Genomic DNA, 24,843 nt, shown 5'->3' with positions numbered 1-24,843 from the left:
CGGTGCGCCGCACGGCCGACGGCCGCGCCGTCCGCACGGCTGATGGCCGCGAAGGCTGGAGCCGGGCTCGGCGTGACGCACGCGCGCGCCTGATCCCGAGCCCGCTGGCGCTGACGGCGGGCGGTGCGGCGGTGCTCGTCCGTCGTAGACGGGCGCTGGGCGGTCGTTTAAGCGGTCCGGCCCGTCTGGTGTCGGGCTGACCGCGCCCTGGGCTCGCTGCGGAACGCTGCGGAGGTCGGCTGCCGTCGTCCCTCCCCGCTCGGCCTCTCGCCCCAGTGTCGCAGCGCGGGACGGCCGGCATCTCTTCGGCAGCCGCCGCCGCCGCCGCCGCGCCGTCACACAGCGTCCACCCGACTCCGGCCGGCCGCCGCGTCGGAGGGCGCGGCGGCAGACGCGGCGCTGCGACGCTCCATCCGTCTGGGCTGGGCGGCGACGCCGGCTCGGCGGCGGCCGAGCCGCGCTATGAACCGCCGGCCCGAATGGAGTCCGGAGATTGTTTGGAAATTTGCTCGGACAGCGGGACGTGAGCTGGGGCTGCAGTGGCTGATCACGGCGGCGGCGCTCGGAGACGCCCAGAGACGGCCTCCAGCAGCCGCCGCTGCAGGCCGCGCGTGCAGCAACTGGGGCAAGCCGTGTTGTCAGGCACAGGGCCGCACCAGAAACGCCTAGCAACAAGCTCGCGCTGGGGTGTGGTTGATGTGTTCTCTGCGTGTGTGTTGGACCTTTTCTGTAGAGTTTTTAGCTTTTTATCGTCGTTTTCATTTCAGCACATTATGCATGGGAATTGGGATGGATAAGCGGGAACGCAGAACGCGTTATGCACAGAATGGCATTCAGTCAGATCCAATCTACGCAGAAATGTCGGCGTTATCCGCGACTGCCGACGCTGCGGCTGCGGGATGAAATGTTGGACCTCGAGACGATTGGACTCCGGGCATTCCGGCTTCCGATCCAGGAACGGGCGGCCGTCTCTCACGCCGTCTGTGAGCGCGAGCTGGCCGTCTGTGAGGTCGCCTCACCGGTGAGATCTGGCCCATTTACATGAGGCAACCTAGATATGGCATTGCAAATCACGGACATGTGTCCTGCGGCTTGGGTGTAATATGTCTTAAGTCTGGAAGGAGGCCATTAGAAATGGACCCCCACCTCATTGGGCGGTGGTGGTTTTAAAACAAACTCAGTAAAGCTGAGCATACGCTGTCGGTTTTCTCCGGTCAAAGCTGTGCTCGTGTTAAGTGCGTTGATTATGAAAGGCACAAGTCATGAAATGAGCTTCAAATCTGCCTTACGTTTTTTGTTAACCCTAACCCTGACCTCTCTTGTTTCCTGTGAGACTGATGTCACGCTCTGTGGTCGCATGGAGCGATTTCTTCCGCAACATACACGACTCGGACAACCAAAAGAGCTTTCGGTTGGCTTAAATTGCTGCCACAAAATGTGTCGAGGAGCGAAATGCAAAACAGCCACTGTGTCTTCGCTCAGACGGGTTTGAAATGGATGCTTGTCGTGCCGGAGGCGTCTGGGGACGACGCTCTGTTTTGCTGCCCGAATCAGGGACAGCCCGAGGGCATTCGGGCGATTGGGGCGGCGATCCAGTATGTGTTACGAGGCGCGCTGGGCGGGGTGAGGCCGCGTCACGTCCCCGCCATCTGGACACGTGTCGCAATAAGCGATTGCCATAGTCGACATCGTGGAGAGCTGCGCGGCGCCTGACAATGTGGTGGCCGGCAGCAGCAGGGCGGGGTTCTGGATCGAGCCCGACAGTGGTCAGGCCCACCGCAGCGCGGCAGCAGCAGGGGGGGGGGGGGGGGGGGGTTCTGGATCGAGCCCGACAGTGATCTGGTCCATCACAACGCTCATGCTCTTCTATCGCTCTTTTATCAGAGCCAAGCTCGACTATGCTTCTTTTGTTTATGACGGGGCTTGTGAGTCGGTAAAGCGCTTCCTTAAACACGATACATCATGCTGCCTTACGCATCACGATAGGTGTATTCAGGACCTCTCCGGCAGCGAGGCTCCTTGTTGAGGCCCACGAGCCCCCTTTGTCCACTAGGAGAAAGATACTGGGCAAGAGATACGCCTGTAAGTTGGCACAGTTCCCCGATCACCCAACATACAAGTGGGTCTTCTCGCCCAGAACAATACACATGTTTCTGACTGGGAGAGTACATCGTATCGCACCTTCCTGTGTGAGGATGTTCATACTTTTACAACAATGTGGTATTCGCACACGGCATGTGATCCGTTTGGAAATGCCGGAGACCCCTCCTTGGAAGCTCTACCCACCAGCGGTGGATGTCTCACTTTCCCATTTCGCGAAGAGGCGGATGTCCCCGGATGAGTTTCGGCTGAGGTCTTTGGAGTTGATCGCGTCATACCCGGAGCACCAGAAGGCCTACACGGACGGTTCGAAAGTGGATGTCGGTGTTGGATGAGCTTTTGCACAAGGTCCTGTCGCACGGTCTTTTGCTTTGCCTGGTCACCCATCGGTCTTCACATCCGAGCTAGTAGCCGTTCTCAAAGCACTCCGTTTCACAGAAGCTGACAGTGACGATCAACACTTAGTTTCATCGGGCTCTCTCAGTAGCCTTATGGTGTTGCAAGATTTGGATTCATGACATCCCATTGTTCAGAGCATTTTAACTCTCTTTACTACACTGTCCCGATCCGGGAAGCGGGTGGTGTTCTGCTGGATACCGAGCTACGTTGGCATATCGGGTAATGAAGTAGCTGATGCCGCAGCAAGGCGTGCCACACACGCAACTCGCATCCCTACTATGACAGTCCCAGCTAATGACCTATATGCAGTAGTATCTGCATTCATGTTGAGGTAGTGGCAAGCAAATTGGGATGCGCATGCTGCCAATAAACTGAAAGAGATAAAGCCGCGGTTGGGACCATGGGCGTCCAGCTGTCGTAAGGTGAGGCGGGATGAATTGACGCTATGCCGCCTGAGAATAGGACACACATACGCATCTCACCGATACCTGCTATGTGGGGAAGATCAACCGCGATGTCCTCGCTGCGGGGATAGTTACACTGTACATGTCCCAGTAGATTGTGCCCACCTCGCATCGGAACGCATGCGCCACTTTGGATCAGGGTCCGTGCGCAAAACGCTCTAAGCCATAATGGGAGACGACTCGAGTTTATTAAATGACGTCCGCGTTTTCGGTTATCTCGAAGACATACCATTCCATGCCATATATCAGACGTGGCCTTATCTCCTCGCTTTTTCACCCATCTGTTAGATAAAAAGTAGGTTATGGGCGCCATATGGCCAACTAGTCAGTGCACCCCAAAGCCCAAATCATCATCATCGTCAAGGCAGCAGCAGGGCGGAGTTCTGGATTGGGCCCGACAGTGGTCTGGCCCACCGCAGCGCGACAGCAGCAGGACGGTGTTCTGCATCGAGCCCGACAGTGGTCTGCCCCCCCCCCCCTCGCAGCGCGGCAGCAGCAGGGCGGGGTCCAGGGTCGAGCCCGACAGTGGTCTGACCCCCGCAGCGTGGCAGCAGCAGGGCGGGGTCCAGGGTCGAGGCCGACAGTGGTCTGACCCCCGCAGCGCGGCAGCAGAACAGGGCGCGCTGCTGTGCCGAGCCTCGCGCGGGCGCTGCCGGCCCGCAGCGGCGGGCCAGGTCCCGCGGTTGAGGCCCGGTGCAGGACAGCACGTGCCAGCGGTGTGCTCACCGGGCCGAGCGGTGGCCCGACGGGTTGGGATCTCCTGGGGCGCCAGACAGCGGCCGTGCATCCCATCGCCGGCACGTGCTCCCGCGCGCTAATGCGCCAGGCGCGCGGCTCCCAGGCAGGAAGGCGCTGTGTGGCGCGGCGCTGGTGACCGGTGGGTCCATTAGCCCGCTCCCAGCGGCCTCTCCTCGGCCGCGGGCGGACTAGGAGTGCGCCGGCGGTGCTGTGGTGATGAACGTGGGTCCCGGCGAGGTCCGGAGCAAACGTCTCGGGCCGTGGAATGAATCAGCTGCGGGATGGCTTTCGTTTCATCGAGGAGCGTTGGAGCGCGATGAAAAGGACGTCAAACCACGTTGTGAAGTCGTCCCTTTCCATTGCATATACATATATATATATATATATATATATATATATATATATATATATATATATATATATATGTTAAGGAGTGCCGCATAGTCAAGGTATAAGCAAGTATTCAGAATTAATGCCAAGCTTTCACGACATACATGTGTCGCATGCTTTTGTCCCCCTACCCTACTCATTTTCAATGTAGCTTAGCACCGCCTCATACACGCGTATGAGCAAAGTACAATTGTCGTCGTCGTTGTCTTGAGTTCATTAACTGCTTATCGCCAAAATGTCGCATCGCCCGTCGTGCGTGCAGTGGCGGCGCCCGGGCTCTGTGCCGACGGCAGCGCTCGGTGCTCGGCTCAGCCATTGCGCTAATGGAGGCGGCCGGGCGGCGTGCCGCGGAGACTTGTCATTACGTAATTGAGGTGCCGTGTCTCCGGTTCTTCCGAGTCCGCACCAATCGAACGTACGCCCCGAGGGAGTAGGGAGGAGGCGAGGGGAGCGGGGAGCCGCATCTGCTGTTGCTGCCGGGAGAGCTCTCCGTCTTCGGCAAAAGAAGTCCTGCGATAACAGCTGTAGCCTTTCAAATTAATGTGACGTTTGGGGGGGGGGGGCGAGACTTGTGGTGGACAGCGGTGTGTCACACTTTTGTCACAAAAATGCTGCGTGACCGTTTCATTATATATATATTTGTTATGTTTTGGAGCGGAGTGGAGTTTTGCAAAATGAGTTCAAGGTGTGTGTGGGGGAGGGGGAGGAGGTTAGCTAAGAAGGATCGCTAAACTTGCTTCTCAAAGCCACAAAAAGCGGGGTTCGTCCCGGATTAAACCCATATTCTAAAATTGTGTCTCCCGACCGAACATGCAACTACGCCCCAGTTCTGGTCTCAAATAGATACATGCAACGGATTGCCGGATTGTTTACATGCAATGATATGCAACCTGGACGCCGTGGTAGCGACCCACGTATTTCCGGCGTTGGAGAGCGCTACGAGACTGCTTGGAGACTGCTTGGAACGCACTGGGATGTACCGGTCCCGTGGGCGGTGTGGCCGATGCTGCCGTCTGCTGTGCCGCGGAACGTCTCGCCTCGAGGTGCGCGGGCGCCGGGCCGACGACAGCGCGTGGCTGGCTCTCGTCACACGCGGCCGGCCGGGCGGCCGCCGCGCCAGACGGGCGCTGCACCGCGCGGCGTCGCTGAGCCGCCGCGCTCGACGGAGGCGGTGTGGCGCTATCGCGCCCGGCTCCCGATGATGGATGGCTCCGGATGTGGTAAACACGGCGCTGTTGACGCCTCACCGGCCGCGGCGGCGCGGTTCAATACATCTGCGGGCTGGTCGGGAGGAATCGAAACACGCGTGAGGTAGGTGGTGCGGGCGCCTGCGCATAAGTGGTGTGTGGTTTTGAAATAAGGGCACAGATCGCGTTTGCCCTGCGACAGGACATGCGCGTGTCTGGCAGCTTTTGAGAACCCCGTTCAACTCCCGCTGACTTCTGCAATACGTGATTAACGTGTGCTTAAATTCACCGGCCTGGGTACAGGCAAGCCGGCGAGGACTCCAGTGCGGACTATCTTGCACTCGTGGCCAGGGATCTAGCTTTACCACCTCGCAAGCCCGGCGTGGCGGCCCTCGATGAGAGCGGTGCGGCGTGCACCCGGCCGAGGTCAGCCGGAGGTCAGCGCTCTGACGCTGCCGGAACTGGGCGGCGCCGCCGGCCGCCTGATGGCTGCGGTCTCGCCCCAGCCACTCGGCCCGTCTTCTGCGACGAAAGGTATCGCTCGTCCGTCGGCGGGGCGCGGTTCGACGGCCTGCAGCGGACTGCGGCTGAAATATTCAGCGGGCGGAACGGGATCCATGTGGGGCGTGACCTGGACGGCCGCAGAGGGCGCCCGCATAGCGACCGGAGGTACCGGCTCGGTCTGAATAGCCACCGACAGCGCCGGCTCCACCCGCGGAAGGGCTAGCTCAGCGTCAACAGCCACAGGAAGTGCCGGGTTTGCCCACGTGACCACAGAAGGTCCCAGCTCGGCCGTGACGGCCCAGAGCATGCCGGCTACGACCTATCATATGCAGAAGGCGTGCGACTCCGCCTGGACGGCTGCAGAAGGCTCCGAGTCTGGCCACGCACAGCAGGCGCCAGCGCCGACGGGACGGACACAGAACGCGCCAGATCCGCTCGGGCAGGCTCGTTTTCTGGACAAGTGTAGGTCGGTTGGCCGACGGGACGGACACAGAACGCGCCAGATCCGCTCGGGCGGGCTCGTTTTCTGGACACAGCGTAGTTCGGTTGAAGGCGGACCGGCCGGCGTTTCACGCGGGCCCGCGTGACCGATTGAATGCGACGCGCTCGGGTGGGAGGGGGCTCAAATCAACTCCCATCCGTTGACCCCTCTCCACCCAAGCGCGTGTTCAATGTCCGGCTGTCCATGCACTGTCCAGCCTTGAGCTCGCGGACAGTTCGAAAGTGGGCGGGCTGATCAGCATTTGACGGTGCGGTTGCCAGTAGTCTGCCCAGTCAGATGACATGATCGTCGTTGATGACATGGTTGTCAGTGGACGGTCCATTAACGTTGCGGTCATTAGCTGGCTTTCCGGTCATCAGCTGACTGTCTGGTGGTTATCAGCTGACTGTCCGGTCATCAATTGTCTGTCCGGTCATCAGCTGGCTGTCCGATGGTCATCAGCTGACTGTTCTGTGGTCATGAGCTGACTGCCCGGTCATCAGCTGACTGTCCGTTGGCCATCAGCTGACTGTCCGTCCGCCAGTTAAGTCGTGTTGGGCCGTCATTCCAGTCGTAGTTACTCTCCGGTTGTCTACTCACAATCTAGAGACTGCCTGTCGGTCAGCTTCAGAGAGGCTTTAGGAGGGCCTTGGGCTGTCCAGCCAGTGACGGCCCGACCCGTTCGTCAACGGTCTGACTTAGCTGACGCCCGGGTCGTCAGGCGACGGTCCTGTCGCCGCTCGGCACTCCTGTCGTCGCCTGACGGTCCCGTCAGCTCTTGACGTCGCCGCTGTCAGCTGACGCTGGCGTCATCAGCTGACATCGCCAGCGCCAGCTGACGGGGTGACGAGGGCTGGGCGGCGGCCCGGCGGCCGGGCATCGACCGGCCGGCTGGGCGGGCCGGCGGGCGGCGCGGCGTGACTCAGCGGCCGCCGCCGCCGCTCTGCCCGGCCTCATCTCGCCGCCGGCAGTTGGCCATCGATTCGGCAGGCGACGGTCACAGGTGGACGGGGTACGCGCCGCGCCGGCCGGCTCGCCGCGGGGACGGGCGAGCCGCCGCCGCTCGGCCGAGGGCCCGGCCGCCGGCGGACCTGTGTGCGAAGTTCGGGAGGTGGGAAGTCTCGCTCTCGAGGAGGGTTCGCTGCTGGAGTGGGGGGCTGGGGAGTTGTCGGGGAAAACGCTGCGGAGGTGTGCTCGGGTGTCTTGACGATACGCGTTAGTGGGATTCGGTGTGTGGAGGGACGTTATTGTGGTGCTGATGTTGCTGTGGAAGAGTGCAACACATCGTGGGGCGCCGAGCCCGGCCGCTAATGAGGAGAACACGATTACCCGAGGCGCTGGAACCCATTGCGTGCTGATGAGGCGGGATGGCGGGACATCTGCGACCGCAGAGTACACCAACACAGAATGGCCCCTACGCACAAGCGGGGTGGTGCTACTGAACATGTGCTCGCTCCAAAGCCCAGGCCCTGGGGCTTGACACTAGTTTGTGCGCTTTTTTATTTTCGCGGAGGATTGCGACGGCTCGCATCGCGTGCTGGCCGTGGTTCTGGGTGTGGCCGGACCACAAGCAATCGTGGAAAGCACTGGGCCTGGGCCAATGCCACGGTCGGCGCGATCTTGTTTTGGTGTCCGGGAATTCTGACCGACGCACTTGTAGAGTCAATTGCAGGGCTCCAAGTAGAGGTATTGGGCTCCTGTTCCAACAGGATTTTCGAATGATGTTGGGACCGGATCTGCTCATGTTTTGGTTCGGCCAGTTCGGACTGTTCCGGTCGGATAAGATGATATTTTATGAACGCGTGCACTGAACCTAATAACAGGGAGGTAGTGTAGCTGGCAGCTTGCTCGAAGTTCAAAACACACAAAGCCATGATGGCTGGATGCAAGCTTCATAACACAATGCGTTTTAGGTCTGATTGCCCTGTGCCCGGGGTTGGGGCGGCCACCACTGAGGCGTACCCGCTGGGAGGACGCGGCCAGCTCGTGTACGCAGTGCGTCACGCGATATTCAACGAAGTACCTCGCTTACCAGCGCCATCTGCGCACCCCAACGGCTATTCAAAAGCGCGAAGTGCATCAGCCCACTTGAAGAGCACAGTGAAAGACAGGCATGGTTGCTGCAGTCATGTAGGGTATAGTATTGTCCAGAATATGTCGTACTACAGAGAACACGGTGAAGCGAATCCAGCGTTTTGCCCGCTGTTGACGAATTTTGTAGCCCCGTCTCACTCTGGGCTTGCTTTGTGCCAAGAATTTATTTTGATAGTTTTGACAGCCCTGGGGCTAAGGTGTCGTTGGGCCTGGATAACGTCCGCCTCCCTGGCCTGTCCACGAAATGTAAGCGCTTTTGAAATAGTACGGATGTGCATACTATCATGCATTTTATAAACATCTGCACTTCTGCATGCATATCATGCTTAAATGGTGTAATTGTGATATTTAAAGCCTTGTGTTAACTTCGAACGACTACTAAGTCGTTCTCCTGCGATGCGAATGAACAGACATGCCATCGGTAAGGACGACCATTTCGGCTGCTAAAGACGGCCATCTTGGCTATTAAAGACAAATAATACCAGGTGACTTAGGTAAGGAAGAAGTGTGCCGTGCAGTGAGATCTGCGTCCAACTACCTTGCTGTGATCTAGCTCGGTGGTTGGACCTTGCCGCCAACAGGAGGTCGCCAAATCCATAGCCAAATGACCAATTTTGCAATGCGGACCATGCAGCATCGTCGTTGTTTAATTGCCTTCGCCGTGCCAAAACCGGGGCTTGCCTGCCATTGGCTTCACCGGGCACCTCGACAGCAGCCAGCTAAAAGTTTTACCATGCTCTCGGCTAGATTTAGTGCTCATCAAGCTGTCAGGAAAACTGTAGATTGCATTTTTACGACCTTGGGGCCACAGCGAGCAGCGCGACGAGCCCAGCGCCGGGACGGGTGCGGTGGAGCCTGCTCGGGTCTGCCCCCGTCTGGCTGCCCCCAGTGTGCGGTCACCGCTACTCCGGTGACGAGCGCAACAAGCGGCACATCGGGGCGCATTGGCGCCGGCCGGAGCGGGCCCGCGGCCGTAGAGCGCGCGGTGGGAGCCGTCTATGTTGGGTGTCACATGCTGGAGCGGGCCGGTTTGCGGGGTGATGGACAGCCATGGCGAGCAGGGATGCGCCGTCCCGGACTCGAGCGCGAAGTGGAGACTGGAGAACGTCAGCGGGTTGCAACACACCGTTTGTTGTCGGACAAGCGTGGTCGCTGGTGCCTGTGGACTCCTTCGCATGTACCCGTGCGGCCCGCTTGCCTCCGGAGCGAAATAGCTCAGTTGGTAGGGCGTGGGACATGGCTGTGGAAGCTGTGGACCGTCTCCTCGATTAGTGGGCGCTGGTTTGGGCGCCGCAGCCGCCGGCGCCCCAGCGAAGGTCTGTGGCGGTATGCGCCGCGCACTCTGCGAACAAAACACGGTACACCCGGCGTCGGACGGCCGGGTTCGGGTCAGTGCGGCTGTGAGCTGTGGCCGTGCGCCACGTCATCAGCTCATCTGCGGGCGGGCCGGAGCCTGTCGACACCAGCGAGCGCCCCTAGTCTCCCTTCCCCCCTTCGCGCCTATCAGACTGGCGCCGCGGCTGACGGAGCCGACCCGTCTCGGCAGGCTCGCGTGCTGGAGCAGCGGCTCTCCGACCTGGGCTGGACGCCGAGCGAGAGCTCGGAGCGACTCAGCGCGCTGCGCACCACCGTCGACGAGAAGGACAGCACCATCACCCAGCTGCAGTCGCAGGTGAGACCGGCGGCGCCAGCCAAGCCAGGTCACTGCTGGGACTGCTTCCGGCGGCTCACAGCGCCTGTCCCTCCGCGCCCCCCTCCTCACATCGATCTTGTATATATATATATATATATATATATATATATATATATATATATATATATATATATGCATCATGCATTACATATGTGGCAGGTGTAGTCAGTCATATATACTGTATGTCTTTGCACACGCTTCTGCCACAATGTTCTGTTTTCTTCTCCCTCGACTGTGTGTCTCCTCCATCTTTCCTCATCGCCTTCTGTTGTCATGTTTATCTTTCACTGGCTGTACTCACGGGCGCTCTTTTGTTCCTCTATTTCTGGGCTCTTGGTGCCTGTCGGCACTCCTTCATTTGCATGCATCGTTCTCATATGTGGAAAACCTGCCGGGTGAGGCTTCTGCGTCTGTCCCTCATACTGTGTCTGACCCGCCGCTCCCCGTCCGGCAGGTGGAGGAGCAGCGCATGCTGAGGCTGAACGAGGCCAAGCAAGTGGAGGCGAAGGCGGCCAGAATCAAGGACTGGGTCACGAACAAGCTGCGAGACGTGAGTTCAGAGTGGGACGGCGTCAGCAAAACACAATCGACCAAACTGTTAGGCTGAGCCCGGGGTATAAGCGATACGTGCTCCACTGCAGCTTTCTCCCCTCCTGTTGGACTTCGCTGGCAGCGTCGCCGTGGCTTAAAAATCCAGGCCCACTCAGCCATTCTTTTACCTCAGCTAATGGCCGACAAGATTTTGCTATAGCGGCTGCCAGCCGACCTGCCATTCTCATGTTTTCTCCCGTCGCCTGTCTCCCCCGTCCTCGGCGGCGGCGGCGGGTGTCCCGACGTCGCCGGGCCGACAGCGCCGCCCTGGAGGCCCTGTCCCGCAGCCGGAGACAGGCCTCGCAACGACATCGGGCGACAGCGCGGGCTCGGCTGGTCCCTCGGGCCGCTCGACCCGGCCTGTGAGGGATTCACGGGGGGGGGGGGGGAGGACGCGCGAACACAGTCTGTGAGGGGCGGTCGCGTCGTTGCTGATCGCGACGCTGTACATTGGGCCGCTCACTCCGCCACCGTAACGACATCGAAGTACGTAAAATTGGGGTTGATGGTGGTCATAAAAAAGTCGTTAGTGCATCGCGCATGTGATTGATGAGGAACCGTCAGGTACCATGCACACTTAGTATTGGCTCTCAAGCGTGGCGCATCGAGCAAATCCCCGCGTACCGGACACGTCCAACATCACGCCCCACGCCCTGGCGTGGGCGGGGTCACGGGCTCCGTTGTGCCGAGCATATTGGAATTAAATATGCAGTAGAGTGCAGTAGAGTTAAGGGAATGTACACGATTAACAGCTCTGACGGTCGTGCTCCTTGACCTGACTTGACCTCATAAGTGGTGCCCGGCCGGCTGTTCGCGGGTCGATGCCGGCTGTTTGGAGCGGGCCGGTCGCCGCCCTACTGACTGCTCCGCACCGGAGTATCGGGTCAAGTCGCTGCTGCCACATGCCCTTTACCGCTTTCAGCGTACATCTCCGTGGCTTGCGTAGCCGCCTCCGCCGTCGGCGCGTCATGCGCAGTGCGTTCTGTCGGCGCCTGACACGGCGCCACACTCGTGTGCGTGGTCCGGGGTGCGGGCCGAGGGGAGGGGCTCCTCATTCACGCTCCTAATTACATCAAAGAGAGCTCGTTCATAATGTTCTGTTCAAGTGTGATGAAACGTACCTGGTTATCGTGCCGTAGGGACTTACGAGCCCGTGCAAGCATTAACTTATGATGGTCTTTCATCATTTTTAGCGTTAAGCATGGGAGTGAAAGTTCTTTCGTGTAGCTCTCCGCGGGTATTATGAGAAAAATTAGTAGCACGCCCTTTCAGTGCGCCTGTCGGTCACAGACTTCCTTCAGTAGAAACAGACCTTTTGCGTGTCATCTTCTTTCCCTTTGCGCGCTTTATTTCATGCTAGTGCACTCGTCCGTCATCACCAGCTTAAGTAGATAATGACCTCCCAGGCTCCGGCGTGGGCCAGAGAGCGTCGTCAGCGCCGTGCTCCGTCAGCGGTGACCAGACGGCGCGGGGCCGACGCGGCGCTCCTGTGACCCGACGGCGCCCTCATGTCTCGACAGCTGGAGGAGCAGAACCAGTACCTGCGCGAGCAGAACCAGCGCTGCAACGAGCAGCTGCAGCTGCTCCGGAACCGGCTCACCCAGCTGAACGAGTTCAAGTCGAAGCAGCGCGCCAGCACCGAGGTGAGTGCTCCCGTCGGGGGGAGGGCGGGTGCCGAGAGCACGACCCTGCGCCCTAAGTGACTCACGCGCGCTACCTTTTGTGTGCCGCCAGAGCCGAACGATCGATGGCCGTGATTACGCGCGCTGTGTGGCTTTGTGTCAGCTCGCACAATGCTTAACGTGTGGCCTTATTACCACTAGCCGGCACGGGTCAAAGCGATGCGCGCCGGCCCGTCGCCGTGCGCCTCCCGCGGGGGGGGGGGGGCGGGGGTGGCCGGCTCGGGGGCCGTGCTGGCGATGCATGGCGCGTCGCGGCGGAGCGGGCCCGGCCGCCACCGCCGCCGCGGTCCATCGTCGGCTCCGGCACCCAATATCGCCGCCGGGATTTGAATGGTGCGGTACATCCGAGCCAGGGGGGGGGGGGGGACGGAGGCGGCCCGCTCGACGGCCTGACGAGGACGTCCTGGCCAGCAGATGGGCGACTGAATTCGATGATGCGCGCTTTGAGCGGCCGGTGGACGGGCCTGAGGAGCCTGTGGCGGCTCGGAGAGCGGGCAACTGAGGGTCCCGTGGAGCCGACCAGGAGCGGGTAACTGAGGGTCCCGTGGAGCCGACCGGGAGCGGGTGACTGAGGGTCGCGTGGAGCCCACCGGGAGCGGGTGACTGAGGGCCCCGTGGAGCCAACCAGGAGCGGGTGACTGAGGGTTTCGTGGAGCCGACCGCGAGTGGGTGACTGAGGGTCCCGTGGAGCCGATCGCGAGCGGGTGACTGAGGGCCCCGTGGAGCCAACCGGAAGCGGGTGACTGAGGGTCCCGTGGAGCCGACTGGGAGCAGGTGACTGAGGGTTTCGTGGAGCCTGCCGCGAGCGGGTGACTGAGGGTTTCGTGGAGCCGACCAGGAGCAGGTGACTGAGGGTCCCGTGGAGCCGACTGGGAGCAGGTGACTGAGGGTTTCGTGGAGCCTGCCGCGAGCGGGTGACTGAGGGTTTCGTGGAGCCGACCAGGAGCAGGTGACTGAGGGTCCCGTGGAGCCGACCAGGAGCGGGGCGAGTTAGTGGTCGTCCGTGCCCGCGATCTGCACGGAAGCTGGAAAAGGAACTTGTTGCTACAAATGGGCTTTGTAGGGGTCTGGTTGCGACATGACTTTTCTGGCAATTAGTTGCCTTGAGGCGGTTGGTTTGCGTGCAGTAGTCAATTACGCGAATGAGCATCTTGTAAACGGAGTACTTAGGCACAAAGCTGCAAGGATTGATGGATCATTGCGGCAATGTCGGGACGCCAATGGCTTAATCACGACATTATGCCATAAAGTGATGCTTAATAGCAGTTTGTGCCGCTCAAGGCATGGTGCAAATGATATGAGGATGCAACTGGCCTGCTACGTATAAAGTCGTAGCCAGCCAATCACATTAAAGTCTACGTAGGAAAAATAGCATTTCTTTCACACAACTGTGCCCTAAAGAAGACGTCATTCAAAACAAAGCGTAATACGCTTGGAGGGCCGGGCCGGCTGCACTGCTGTAGAGCTCCATTGTCCCCGCACGGCACCGGTGGTGGGCGCCCCTCCCAGCACCGGCCCTTCCCACCGGACGGCGCAGCCAGTGGGCCCAGTATGGCTCCCGCCGCGGGCGCGTCGCCCCCTGGGTGGGGTCAGTCGCCGTCGGCCCGCGCTATGCGACGCCGTCTCGTGCTCGCTGCACTACGCGTCGCGTGCAGAGTCATGCCCGAGTCGAGTTTGGGTTAGTGGGACGGAGCTAGCGATCAAGCGGGGCGGGTCGTGCAGGATGTCTCTGACTGTGAGAGGTCAGTGGGTCTGTGGGTCTGTGGGTCTGTCAGTGGTCAGTTGGGTGGAGAGCATATCAGGATCGGACGCAAGGTCATCCATCTTCCCTGAGAGCGCCCTGTGGAGAAACAGTTCGAGAGGCTTCCCCCCGAATACTCTGCCATTGCGAGCTTGGCGAGTCTCGTGGTGCCGGAGGCGACCCACTCTGCAGGACAACATCGGCTGTATGGGGTGCTCTCGACTGGAAACCCGGCCACATCCGTATTCAGAGTGCGCAATCAACACAGCTGCAACGCGACCGCCGCCGGGAAAAGAGTCGGCCGGCCTCGGCTGTGCCGTTAGATCCGTGGAACTGGCGCTGTTCCCCGCATAACGGGACGAGACGGGACCGGGACCGCGCTGGTCTGGTCTGGGGGCGCCACCCCGCAGCGACGCGCCCGGTCCAGCGGGGCGCGTCGCTGGGGAGGGGGGGGGGACGCGGCTGACCGAGGCGTGGCCGAAGTGGCGGCGATCGCGGGGGGGGGGGGGCGGCCCCGGCTGACCGAGGCGCGGCCGAAGCGGCGGCGGCGCGAGCTGACCGTGCGCGGTCGGTGGCAGGACTCGTCGCGCGGCAGCTACGAGGGCGACCGGCCGGAGAGCGACGAGAGCCTGCCGCCCGAGCTGCCGGCGCGCCGCGCGCCCTCGCTCGACCCGCACGCCCTGTACGCCGAGGTGGACAAGTCGCGCAAGACGCGCGCCGCGGCGCCGACCGGCCCGCCGCGCGTCACCGTCGAGCGCAAGCGCTACGGCGCCGGCGAGGCGGGCGGCGTGCGCGCCTCGCGCGACTCGCGCGTCGACTCGGGCTCGGTGGACCTGGAGACGCCGCAGAGCTTGTCGCCGGAGACGGCGCCGCCGGCGCCGCCGCCGCGCGGCCGCTCGGCGCCGGCCGACGAGCAGCACGACTACAGCGAGATCTACACGCCCAGCGCCGACGGCTACCGCTGGCTGCAGGAGGAGGGCGCCGACGCCGGCAGTAAGCCGCCCACGCCGCCGCTGCACCGGTTCCCCTCGTGGGAGGCCAAGATCTATCAGGTGAGCGACTCCGGCGGCCCGGGATGTGGTCCGGGGGACGGGGACGCCGCTTGTTAACGCTGCTCTGTGTCCCGCCGCCTCTGTGACTGACTGTGAACGGGCGTGGGTGGAGCGAGTGGACAGCCCACTTTGAAACCTACGTGCTATCCGATAGAAAATCGTCCAAGTCCTTCGAGCGATTGCGTGACCAGGTGAGTTGATGCGTTTCACCTGTGCAGTGACACAGCGCCACGTGCTCACCGCGCTCGCCCGTGACCCAGCACCCTCGCGCTGCAGGTGGCGCAGAAGGGCATCTGTTCGCCGGCGGCGCTCGGTGCCACCAGCAACGGCGCCGGCAGCCGGCTCTCCACCTTCTCCAACTACTCGGACGTGTCCGTGCCGGTCTACGCCACGGTCAAGGGGGTAAGTGGTGGCCCGGCCCGGTGCCGAGTGAGTCATGCTTTATGAGGATGGCTGATGCCGCTCGAGGCGCGGTGTAAGGGCTAATTCGGGAAAGGTGCGCTCCGTGCATAGTAGTAGTGGCGGTGCGGAGTGACTCAGGGGCACGGGTGAGTCAGCCAAGCGTGGGAGTCACGCGAGCAGGGGCGGGGGAGCCAGGGCGAGGCAGACCGGTGTCAGGCTGTCGCCCCTGCCGCTCCGCAGGGCACCGGCTCGCGCCGGTCGGCGGCCGTGCGCTGGCCGCTGCCGCCCCGTGACGGCAGCGGCCGGTGCACGCCATTCCCGGCCGAGACAGACACTCATGAATGCGGAATAGGTCGCGCCGCCTGCCGTGGCCGCCGGTGCCGCGCCGCGCGGCATTGGGCGCCCCGGGGAGGGGCTGGTACGCTGGCGTCGCCCGGACGCCAGTGGTGCTGGCGGTGTCACGTGCGCGGCCCACCTGGCCCGCGCGGGAGGGCCCACCCGATGGTCTAATGGACGGCTGGGCGGGCGCAGGCAGAGGTCGAGGTCAAGGCCGCGGCGCTGCATCGCAGAACGTGTGACCGACGGTTGCCAGGCGGCGCTCCTCCGGCGGCGACCTGTCTCTAACGAAGTCCGCGCTCTGAGAGTCACGTAGGCGCGGCGGCCGCCGCCGGGCGCTGGCTGGTTGAGGTTTGGGTCGCGGCGCGGCGCCACCGTCGCCGACCCATTACGGGCGGGCGGCGGCCGTCTGTTGTGATCGGCGTTGAGTGGAGTAATATCGCGGCGCGGCCGCTGGGGGCGCCCGGCATAACGGCCGCCGACCGCCGCCGCCCGCCGGCGGGCGAGCCGCGCTCCCCGGTGTCGCCCGGCTGGACTGGGAGCGCGCCGCGGATCGGCCGCGGCCCGCCGGCCGCCACGTACGCACGCTGAATTATTCAAGTCGCGCGTTTGGATTTAGTGGCGGTCGTTGTGTCTTCCTTGACCCCCTGCAAATACGGGGTGCTGTGGCTAATTGCCACAGTTTGGTATCAATTATGGAAGGGGGAGGGGGCGGGGGGGGGGGGGGGTGGAGGACATGTGGACTGTGCGTCGACCCGCTGGGGCTATTTGGCCTGTGTTATTAACGCGCCTGCGGACTCGCCGGGTCGGTTTTGCCCGTCTGTTTTCGGGCCGGCCGTCTGCGGGCTCGATATTGGGTTCGGGTGGCACGCCGACCCGGCTCATCGATACAGCCGGACGGAGCGGAAGGCGCACGGCGCTCGGCGCTCGGCGCACGGCGCACGGGGCGCCCCCGGCAACATCGCCCGCCGCCCCACGCGCCCGGAGTACGCTCAGGGAGAGGTCGCTGTCGGCGCCCACGGACTGCCGAGTAGTCCTGCGCACTCTCCCCTCCCCTCCCGTCGGGTGGTGATTGTAACGCTGCAGCAGGGCCTCCAGAGTGTTGAGAGCAGGCTCCTTTCGACACAGGTGGACAGCACGCCCTCATTACGTGGCAGTGGCAGGTGTTCGCGTTTGGCTAGGAGAATGGCGGTCAAGTCTCAGAAGTAATCGTATTTCTGTCCACTGGTTCTCGGTTACCTGCGACGGAAAGACGACGTTAGGATTCTGCTCAATCATGTGAATGTTCACGTCCGCTTCGTTACGCCTGGCGTGCCCTCCCGTGGCCTTCCGCTAGAGTGGTAGGCTGAGCTCTGTGCTACGGTGTTGACGTCGGGCTGTGGGTAGGCTGAGCTCTGTGCTATGGTGTTGGCGTCGGGCTGTAGGTAGGCTGAGCTCTGTGCTACGGTGTTGACGTCGGGCTGTGGGTAGGCTGAGCTCTGTGCTATGGTGTTGGCGTCGGGCTGTGGGTAGGCTGAGCTCTGTGCTACGGTGTTGACGTCGGGCTGTGGGTAGGCTGAGCTCTGTGCTGTGGTGTTGGCGTCGGGCTGTAGGTAGGCTGAGCTCTGTGCTACGGTGTTGACGCCGGACGTCTGTACTGACGCCGGTCTCGGTGCGGCAGCGCGCCTCCCAGATCCGCTCGGTGCCGTTCACGGGCGACAGTTCGGACAGCTCGGAGGGCGAGGAGGAGGCGGCGGCCGGCGCGCGCGGCCGACACTCGCACACCGGCTCCTCGGACGACACGGTCAGCTCGCCCTCCAAGTCGAAGGCGAGCCCGGCCAAGACGGCTAGCCCCTGCCGCAGCCCTCGTAGAGGTAAGCCTCCGACACCGCCGCCGCCGCTCGTTCAGGCCAGCTGGCCGGGTGATGTCTGTGTCTGATGCGAAGCGCGTGTTTTTGGTGATGTGTGTGCTGACGCCAGTCTTCGGGCGTGTTTAATGTCTGCAACTCATGGCGACACTTGTGTTAAAGGGCGGGCCAGCTCGTTTTTTTGTAGTTGCTTCGTGATTAAACTTATACTCTTGATGGGCCCTGACAGGCAACAAATCGGCTGCCGTCATGAGTCGAGCGGAAGTTTCCTTCAGCAGTGCTCGATCATCAGGTAATGGCGCTGGGTGGTGGTGCCACCAGCGCCGTTTCCAGCGCCTTTTCCGAACGCTTGGAAAGCGGGGTGACCGCCTTCGCCGTGCCGTCCGATACTGGTCGTTTGTCTTCCGTGCGGTTTGCGTGCGCGACGTTGTTAATGGTGCGACAAGGGCTGCGCCAACACTTTATCATGGTGAATGACTTAGCGGGGCGTAACTGGTGAACGGCCAAAACGGAAACAATCCTTCACTAACCTACAAATCACCCTCTAGCGCAACAACAATTTGCTGGAGTGGGATCCGTGTCTCCGGGCCATTAACCGTCGTGGGCCCTTCCGTCGAATAATGCGCCTTATATTGGATTTCCATTTCCGATAAACGTGCCGACGTGACTGGCACTAAGCGGTCGGTTACTCCTCCCCTATCCCCTCCCCTCCCCTCCCATATATATGGGGACGGCAATAACAGGCCACCACCGAGCTTGGCATGGCGCTGTGGGACGACTGCAGCCGAGCGCCTGCCGAGCTTGTGCTGGGACCTCTGAGCTGGCGAGGTGGCGCACTCCCCCTCCCCTAGCGCGCACCGTCTCGGGCGCAGCGCCCAGCAGGCTGTGGCGCCTCTGCAGCCGTCGCATTTGCTTTGGTGTCGCCGGTCGGTCGACCCCGGCGCCAGCGGACCGGACCGCGCGCGTCCGCCCTCCAGACGGGGCAGCGGGTACCCGGTCTTGGTGGTGCGCTGCTGACCCAAGCTGACCCGACCCGACTCGGCTCTCCCGCGCCGGCAGAGCACAGCGTGGAGGGCGACGCGTCGGCCGACTACGCGCTGCCGCCGGACGCCGACACGGTCAGCCTGGACTCGTCGCTGGCGCGCGGCTCGTACGCGGCCGGCTCGCTCAGAAAGGTGGGCCTCAGTCGCCGCCGCCGCCGCCGGCCGGCGCGGTCAGCACCCCTGGCCGGCGAACGTCAGCTGCCTTCTCATCAGCACGCTGCCAGGCTGCGTGCGCGTGGCGCTCTGGACGCTGTTCACCGCGTGACGCGTGCGTGGGGCGATGGAAAGCCGCTCAGATTTGATGGGCGACATGTCAGCGCGTGTGTCAGGGAAGCTCGTTTCTAAGGGTCGCGCAGATTGATGACACTCGTGTCTCGGAGACGTGCGTTAAGGCCGCCGCGTTTAATCGCGCTGATGTGGACCGTTAGATAATGGCACGCTGCCGGACGCCGAGTGGTAGGACCGTGCTGCTCTGTCGCCATGCCTGGCGCTGGGCTCGTTCAGCCGTGGACGTGACACTCCGTGACCCCTTCCCCAGGCCAAGGCGCTGGAGCGGTCCGGCTACCTGACCAAGCTGAGCGGCAAGCTGAAGACGTGGCGGAAGCGCTGGTTCGCGCTCAAGGACGGCCAGCTCATGTACTGGAAGTCGAAGGTGCGGCGGCGCGACGAGCGGTGGCGGTCGTTGGCTGGGACGAGATTCCGGACTAGCACCCTCCGGGGACCTTTGACTGCCGCTCTGGCAAGCTCATCTACTTCAGGATATGCGCAGTCTGCAGCACCAGATAGTACAGTGGCCATTGCGACAGATTTGCGAAAGCTTGTTAAGGAAAAGCGGCATCAGGGATGTCAGTCCGCGTCGCCTTGCCACTCTCTGCATGCCTGTGCCGTCGCTAAGGACTTTGTGCCATATCACACAGAAGTTTTGTTGCGTGTTCAGACCTAGTGCTCGTGTATCGCTGCAAATCCCGGGGCGTGCGAGGCTCGGGCAAAGGCTGACTGACGGGGGAAGTGAGGAGGGGGGAGCGGTGCCGCCGTCAGCGCCGTTTCCGCACGGCTGTCGCCAGTCCGTGGCCCCCCTGACCGGCGCCGACGCGACGCCCGCAGCACGACGTGGCCCGGAAGCCGCCGCAGGGTGAGATCGCGCTGGACGACCGGTGCCGGGTCGGTCGCCAGGAGGGCGCGCACACCTTCGAGGTCAGCACGGCCAAGAAGACCATCTACCTGACAGCCGACAATCAGAGCACCGTCGACGAGTGGGTGCGCGTGCTGCAGGTGGGTGCGGCCGGCTGGCGCCGCGCGGCGGACCGCTGGTGCGGCCTTGGTCGGGGGCAGGCCACTTCGCGCCGTGTGGTGTTGTCTGTTGGAGCAAGTGCTGGGTACAAACGCATTTGGGAAGGTTGGGTTTCTTGTGGTGGCTAAAAAGGGGACATGGGTGTGAGCAGTTCTTTGCGGGGCTTAGAACTGCTTGGACAATGGAACGCGCGGGTTATGTGCAATGGCCGACTTTTGCAAATTTATACAAATAAAGATGATAGAATATCCCGACGAAACTCGGCTTCTTTCTGATATGCACTTGTGTGCTTCTGCCCCAATATTTCTGTTTCGTCCCAACACTTAAGCATTCCGTGTTTGCCTGACTGTGTTTGCGTAGGCTCGCAGCCGTATCCCTTTCTATACACAGTCACGCCATATTGATTCCCCGTCATTGTGTGGCTGTGTCTTCGGCCGGGTGGGGGTCGCGCTTTTCAGACGGTGTTTTTGTCTTTGGTCCCACGTGGGTGAGCTGATGGCGCTGTCTGTTGCGCCGCCGCCTAATGGGCCCCGGGCGGGCCGCGGCCTCGCCGTGCCGACGAACGGTGCAGCGATCGATTCGCTGTATCGGCTGTCACCGGCCTCCGGGACGGGGTAACGCAGGATGGATGTGGAGGTCCCGGATGTAATTGTGGAGGGTAGGGTCCTAGCCCCAGATGGCCGCCGGCGGCTGGAGGCGATCTGGGTGCCGCGGCGTAACCGAGACAATCTCGTCGGAGGTGAATTGGAGGCTGGGTAGTAGTCGCAATGAAGCTACGTGTACGCCCACGCGGCGCGACCGACGCGGTTGGGCGGAGATCAGGGCCGGCCGCCGCGCGATCAGAGGAGGGGGGGGGGGCAGATCGGGGAGGTGGCAGCGAGGTGCGGAGCGAGAGCAGAGTTGTGTTGCTCGGCGTGAGCAGCACGGGTCTGCTAGAGACACGCAGATCTGTATCGGTTCTAGTCGGCAGTCAGCGGAGAGACGCCAGTAGCCGTCGACGGGGCGTGAGTCGGCGGCTTGTACTGCCGTCCCATCCGGCAGTGGCCGTGCCTCGGTGGTCCCGAAGAGTCCGCACAGCGTCTCGGGAGTGTGCGGGCCCCCAGCCGGGCTCACTCATCCCGGAGTGGCTGTCTGGGTGCCGGCGTGGTCGGCGCCAGCCCGTTGCGACCGGTATCGATTCCGCCAGCCACCCTGCCCGCGGCCGGATCCAATTTGTGGCGGCCGATCGAGTTTTGCCGGTTGTTCGGCGCCGGCCGTGATGCCGTGCGCTCCATTCGGCCGAGGTGCCCGCCGGGAGGCTGACCGGACTTCCACGAGCCGGCCGCCGACGGGCCGGACCGAGCCGAGCCGGGCCGACCCGACCCGACCCGACCCGACCCGACCCGACCCGACCCGACCCGACCCGACCCGACCCGACCCGACCCGACCCGACCCGACCCGACCCGACCGGTGACCTTACTATGACGTCGGCGGTCGGTGACTGGCACTGCGCTGGGCGACTCTATCGATGTTGAACCGCGCACACTTCTCGGAAGCCGTCTCGACGTCCGATACTGCTCTTAGATGAGTAGAGTTATGTCGAAATAATGTATGGCATAATACTATTACAATAATGATGAATAACCAGGCTAATACAGTGGACTAGTATGATTTATGAGTACTCGCCGCGGTGGCCCGCTATGGCTTGGCGTGCAATGAGACAGCGGCCAGGGCGGCGGCGTTACCCGAGCGGCTTGGCTGACAGTGGTGCCCCCCCCCCCCCTTCCAGAACGTGCTGCGCCGCAACGCGGCGCACCTGCTGCTGAGTCGCGAGGACTGTAACTCCACCATCCAGGGCTGGCTGACCAAGGTCAAGAACGGGCACTCGAAACGCTGCTGGTGCGTGCTGGTCGGCAAGATGCTGCTGTACTTCAAGACGCCGAACGAGACGGTAAGCGGCCGGACTGGTCTGTCCCGACCGGACCTGACCCAATCTGACCTGACCTGGCCTGGCCTGATCTGACCTAGCCTGATCTAGCCTGACCTGATCTGACCTGACCTGGCCTGATCTGACCTGACCTGATCTGACTTGGCCTTATCCGACCTGACTAGGACTGATCCGATCTAACCTAGCCTGATCTGACCTGACCTGGCCTGCCCTGACCTGACCTGATCTGATCTGACCTGACCTGATCTAATCCGACCTAATCTAGCCTGATCAGACCTTATCTGCCATGGCCTGACCTGATTTGACCTGACCTGACCTGGCCTGATTTGACCAGGTGTTGGTGTTGGCAGGCGGTGTGTTGAGAATGTGAGATCCTCGACTACGGGTGGCGCGGTGTCTCCCTTCTCTGGCGCGCGTCTTACCATTGTTTTGCCGTGTTGGCCATTGTTGGCCAGTCCCGGCAAATATACGGTTTTTGACCATGCGGATCGCATCGGTCACGTACTGAAGTACACATTCTGTAGGCCGCATTCATTCCTAACGGCCATGCATGTGATGCGGTATAGCTCAGCGCACGTATCATGAGCGCACGTTGACTGGCAAGATTCACCCAGGGGCCGTCTGCTGCCAGGACGAATGATCGCGTCCGCGCCGCCTGACCGCGCCTCCGCCCCGCCAGGTGGCCTCGGGCCAGATCAACATGCGAGACTGCCGCGTGGAGGAGGTGTCGCACATCACTGACAGCGACGACGACTCGGACACGCCGCCCCAGGCGGCTGACCTCACCGTCGGCGTGTTCCCGTCGCACCAGAGCCCCACCTACTTCATCATGGCCAACAAGGGCGACAAGGTGCGCAGGCGACGCTCGGGGCTGGGCGCGGGCTGGCGGCGGCGGGCGCGTCCTCGGCGCCGCGCCGCCTCGGTCGATACGCCTCCGCGGCCGGTCCCCGGGGGGTGGCTGCGTGTCGTGCGAGGGAGGACGCGCATGGGCTGGTCTGGCCGGCATAGGCTCGCACCCGAGCGGCGGCCGCGGGCGAGTGTTCTGCTTCGGAGAGCGGAGGCGCTGAAGGCTGGCGGGGTTCGCTGTTGGGCCAGGTGCTGGGCAGGTGATGCCCCGGTGGCCGGCGCCGGTCAGAGGCTTGCCGGGCGATCCGACCTGGCTGGGGTCAGCACTCTCGCCGTCGTCCCGCTCGCCGCCGACGGCCGCCCGCCGGGAGCCGACCCGCCGCAGAGGCCGCGGGCGGGCCGGGTCACGGGGCGTGCTCCCCAGCGACGGCAAAGTTGGCGGGCCTCGCCTGGGCTGTGGGCTGTCGGCTTAATGCCCGTTCGCTCGGCGGCGCCCGAGTTTGGCGCGCTGATTGCAGTGTCGCTGGCGAGCGGCGAGGCTGCGGACTCACTCAGCCGGATTAATTATTGCATCGGCCTGATTGGGTTGGGTGCAGTCTGCGAAATCGATGCACGCGCAAGGTTGAATGTCGTTGGCAGCTGGAAGGGCGTTCTGGAGCGATGCTGCAGGAACCACACCAGGCAACCAGTGTGGCATGTATGCTAGGATTGACATGTGATTTTCCTCTGACCATGTGACCGTTTGCCTGCCATCTGACCGCTTGACCTCCGCCGGCCGTCAGCAGGACTCATAGCTGCCCGTTGAGTCCCTGAGCCCCCCTTAATCTCCCCCTGTATGTCTTCAGGACTCCCAACCTTCTGTGGGCAGCGCTGTTGACCCTCCTCCCGGTCCGTGCCGGCAGGACTCGTGGCTGTACCACCTGACAGTGGTGTCGGGCGGCGGCGGCGCGGCCGGCACGCCGTTCGAGCAGATGGTGCAGCGTCTGATGGAGCTGGACGGCGACGCCGAGTGTCTGCTTTGGCGCCACCCGCAGCTGCTGCACGCCAAGGAGCCGCCGCCGCAGCCGCTCACCACCATGCCCGAGGCGCTCCACGCCGAGGCGGCCAAGCTGTTCAAGGTGTGGCCGCCCTCCAGCGGCGCGGCGCCCGCCCGAGCGCGTGTCGGGCCGGGTGGCATTTGGTCCGAGACTGCGACACATTGCCGGTCCGGTCTCTGGTGGCGTCCACCGTGGCGCTACCGGTCGGGCGGACAGTTTGTATTGTTTCTGTGCTCTAGCGGCCGGCGTCTGTGATGAGGATGCAAACCAAGTAAAACACGATTTCAATGCGGTGTTTTTGTTTTGTTTCGCGTGGGGCAAAATCGTGACAGACTTGAGTGCCCGCCTTTGAGTGGCCTCGCTCAGAACGCAGAGACGCGCCGCTGATTCTTGCCGACTGAACAGGCGACTGTTGGCCCCAAGCCGCCTCACTCCGTCGCGCGCGCCCGTGCTCTGTCTCGCTCCCGCCCGCTCCGGGCCGGCCGCGTGACCTTGCGGCTGTCGTCCCCAGTCGTGCCAGCTGTTCGCCTCGGTGCTGGTCGACTCGGCCGGCATCGACTACCACGTGGCGCTGGCGCAGAACGCGCTGCACCTGTGCTGCGAGCGGCCCGAGCTGCAGGACGAGCTGCTGGCGCTGCTGGCGCGCCAGACGGCGCGCCACGTGTCGCAGCGGCTCGGCGTGCAGGTAAACCGCGCCGTCACCAAGATCAAGCACTCGAGCGTAAGTGGGAGGCCGGCGGCGCGCACGCGGCCGCCAATCGCCGAGCTGCCGGTCCCGGTGGGGAGGGGAGGGGGCGCGGCGACGCGCTGGGTGGCGCTAGCCGGGGAGGAGGCGGCGGCGCCGCGCGGGCCCCGTGCGGTGGCGAAGCCGCTGCGCAGGCTCGTGTAGTCCGGCTGCAGGCTCTCTGTCTGTCAGGCAGCGTCGTTTTCAATGTCAAGGTGCGTTCCTTCTTCGCTTTTCCCGCGTGCCTCGGCTTGATGGCTCGTTTTGCTTTGTG

General features: G+C 62.7%; 1 protein-coding gene across 1 annotated transcript in view; it reads left to right on the top strand.

Annotated features, from left to right (window-relative positions):
* LOC119094506 (pleckstrin homology domain-containing family H member 1) overlaps positions 1–24,843 on the top strand; it is a gene marked incomplete in the record, with an annotated part of 86,533 nt that overhangs the window by 55,525 nt on the left and 6,165 nt on the right. The window contains 14 exon segments of the mRNA XM_037217563.1: positions 9,904–10,029; positions 10,505–10,600; positions 12,162–12,284; positions 14,643–15,116; positions 15,393–15,518; positions 17,515–17,707; positions 18,761–18,795; positions 18,838–18,876; positions 19,283–19,396; positions 19,849–20,016; positions 21,804–21,965; positions 22,642–22,812; positions 23,711–23,926; positions 24,357–24,566. Of these exon segments, the coding sequence (XP_037073458.1) occupies positions 9,904–10,029; positions 10,505–10,600; positions 12,162–12,284; positions 14,643–15,116; positions 15,393–15,518; positions 17,515–17,707; positions 18,761–18,795; positions 18,838–18,876; positions 19,283–19,396; positions 19,849–20,016; positions 21,804–21,965; positions 22,642–22,812; positions 23,711–23,926; positions 24,357–24,566 (2,253 nt within the window).

The sequence above is a fragment of the Pollicipes pollicipes genome, unplaced genomic scaffold (genome assembly GCF_011947565.3).
Source record: "Pollicipes pollicipes isolate AB1234 unplaced genomic scaffold, Ppol_2.1 Scaffold_4002;HRSCAF=4701_pilon_pilon_pilon, whole genome shotgun sequence".
Classification (NCBI taxonomy): Eukaryota; Metazoa; Arthropoda; class Thecostraca; order Pollicipedomorpha; family Pollicipedidae; genus Pollicipes; species Pollicipes pollicipes.
The sequence above is the reverse complement of the archived record's forward strand: the minus strand, read 5'-3'. Positions and strand labels throughout refer to the sequence as shown.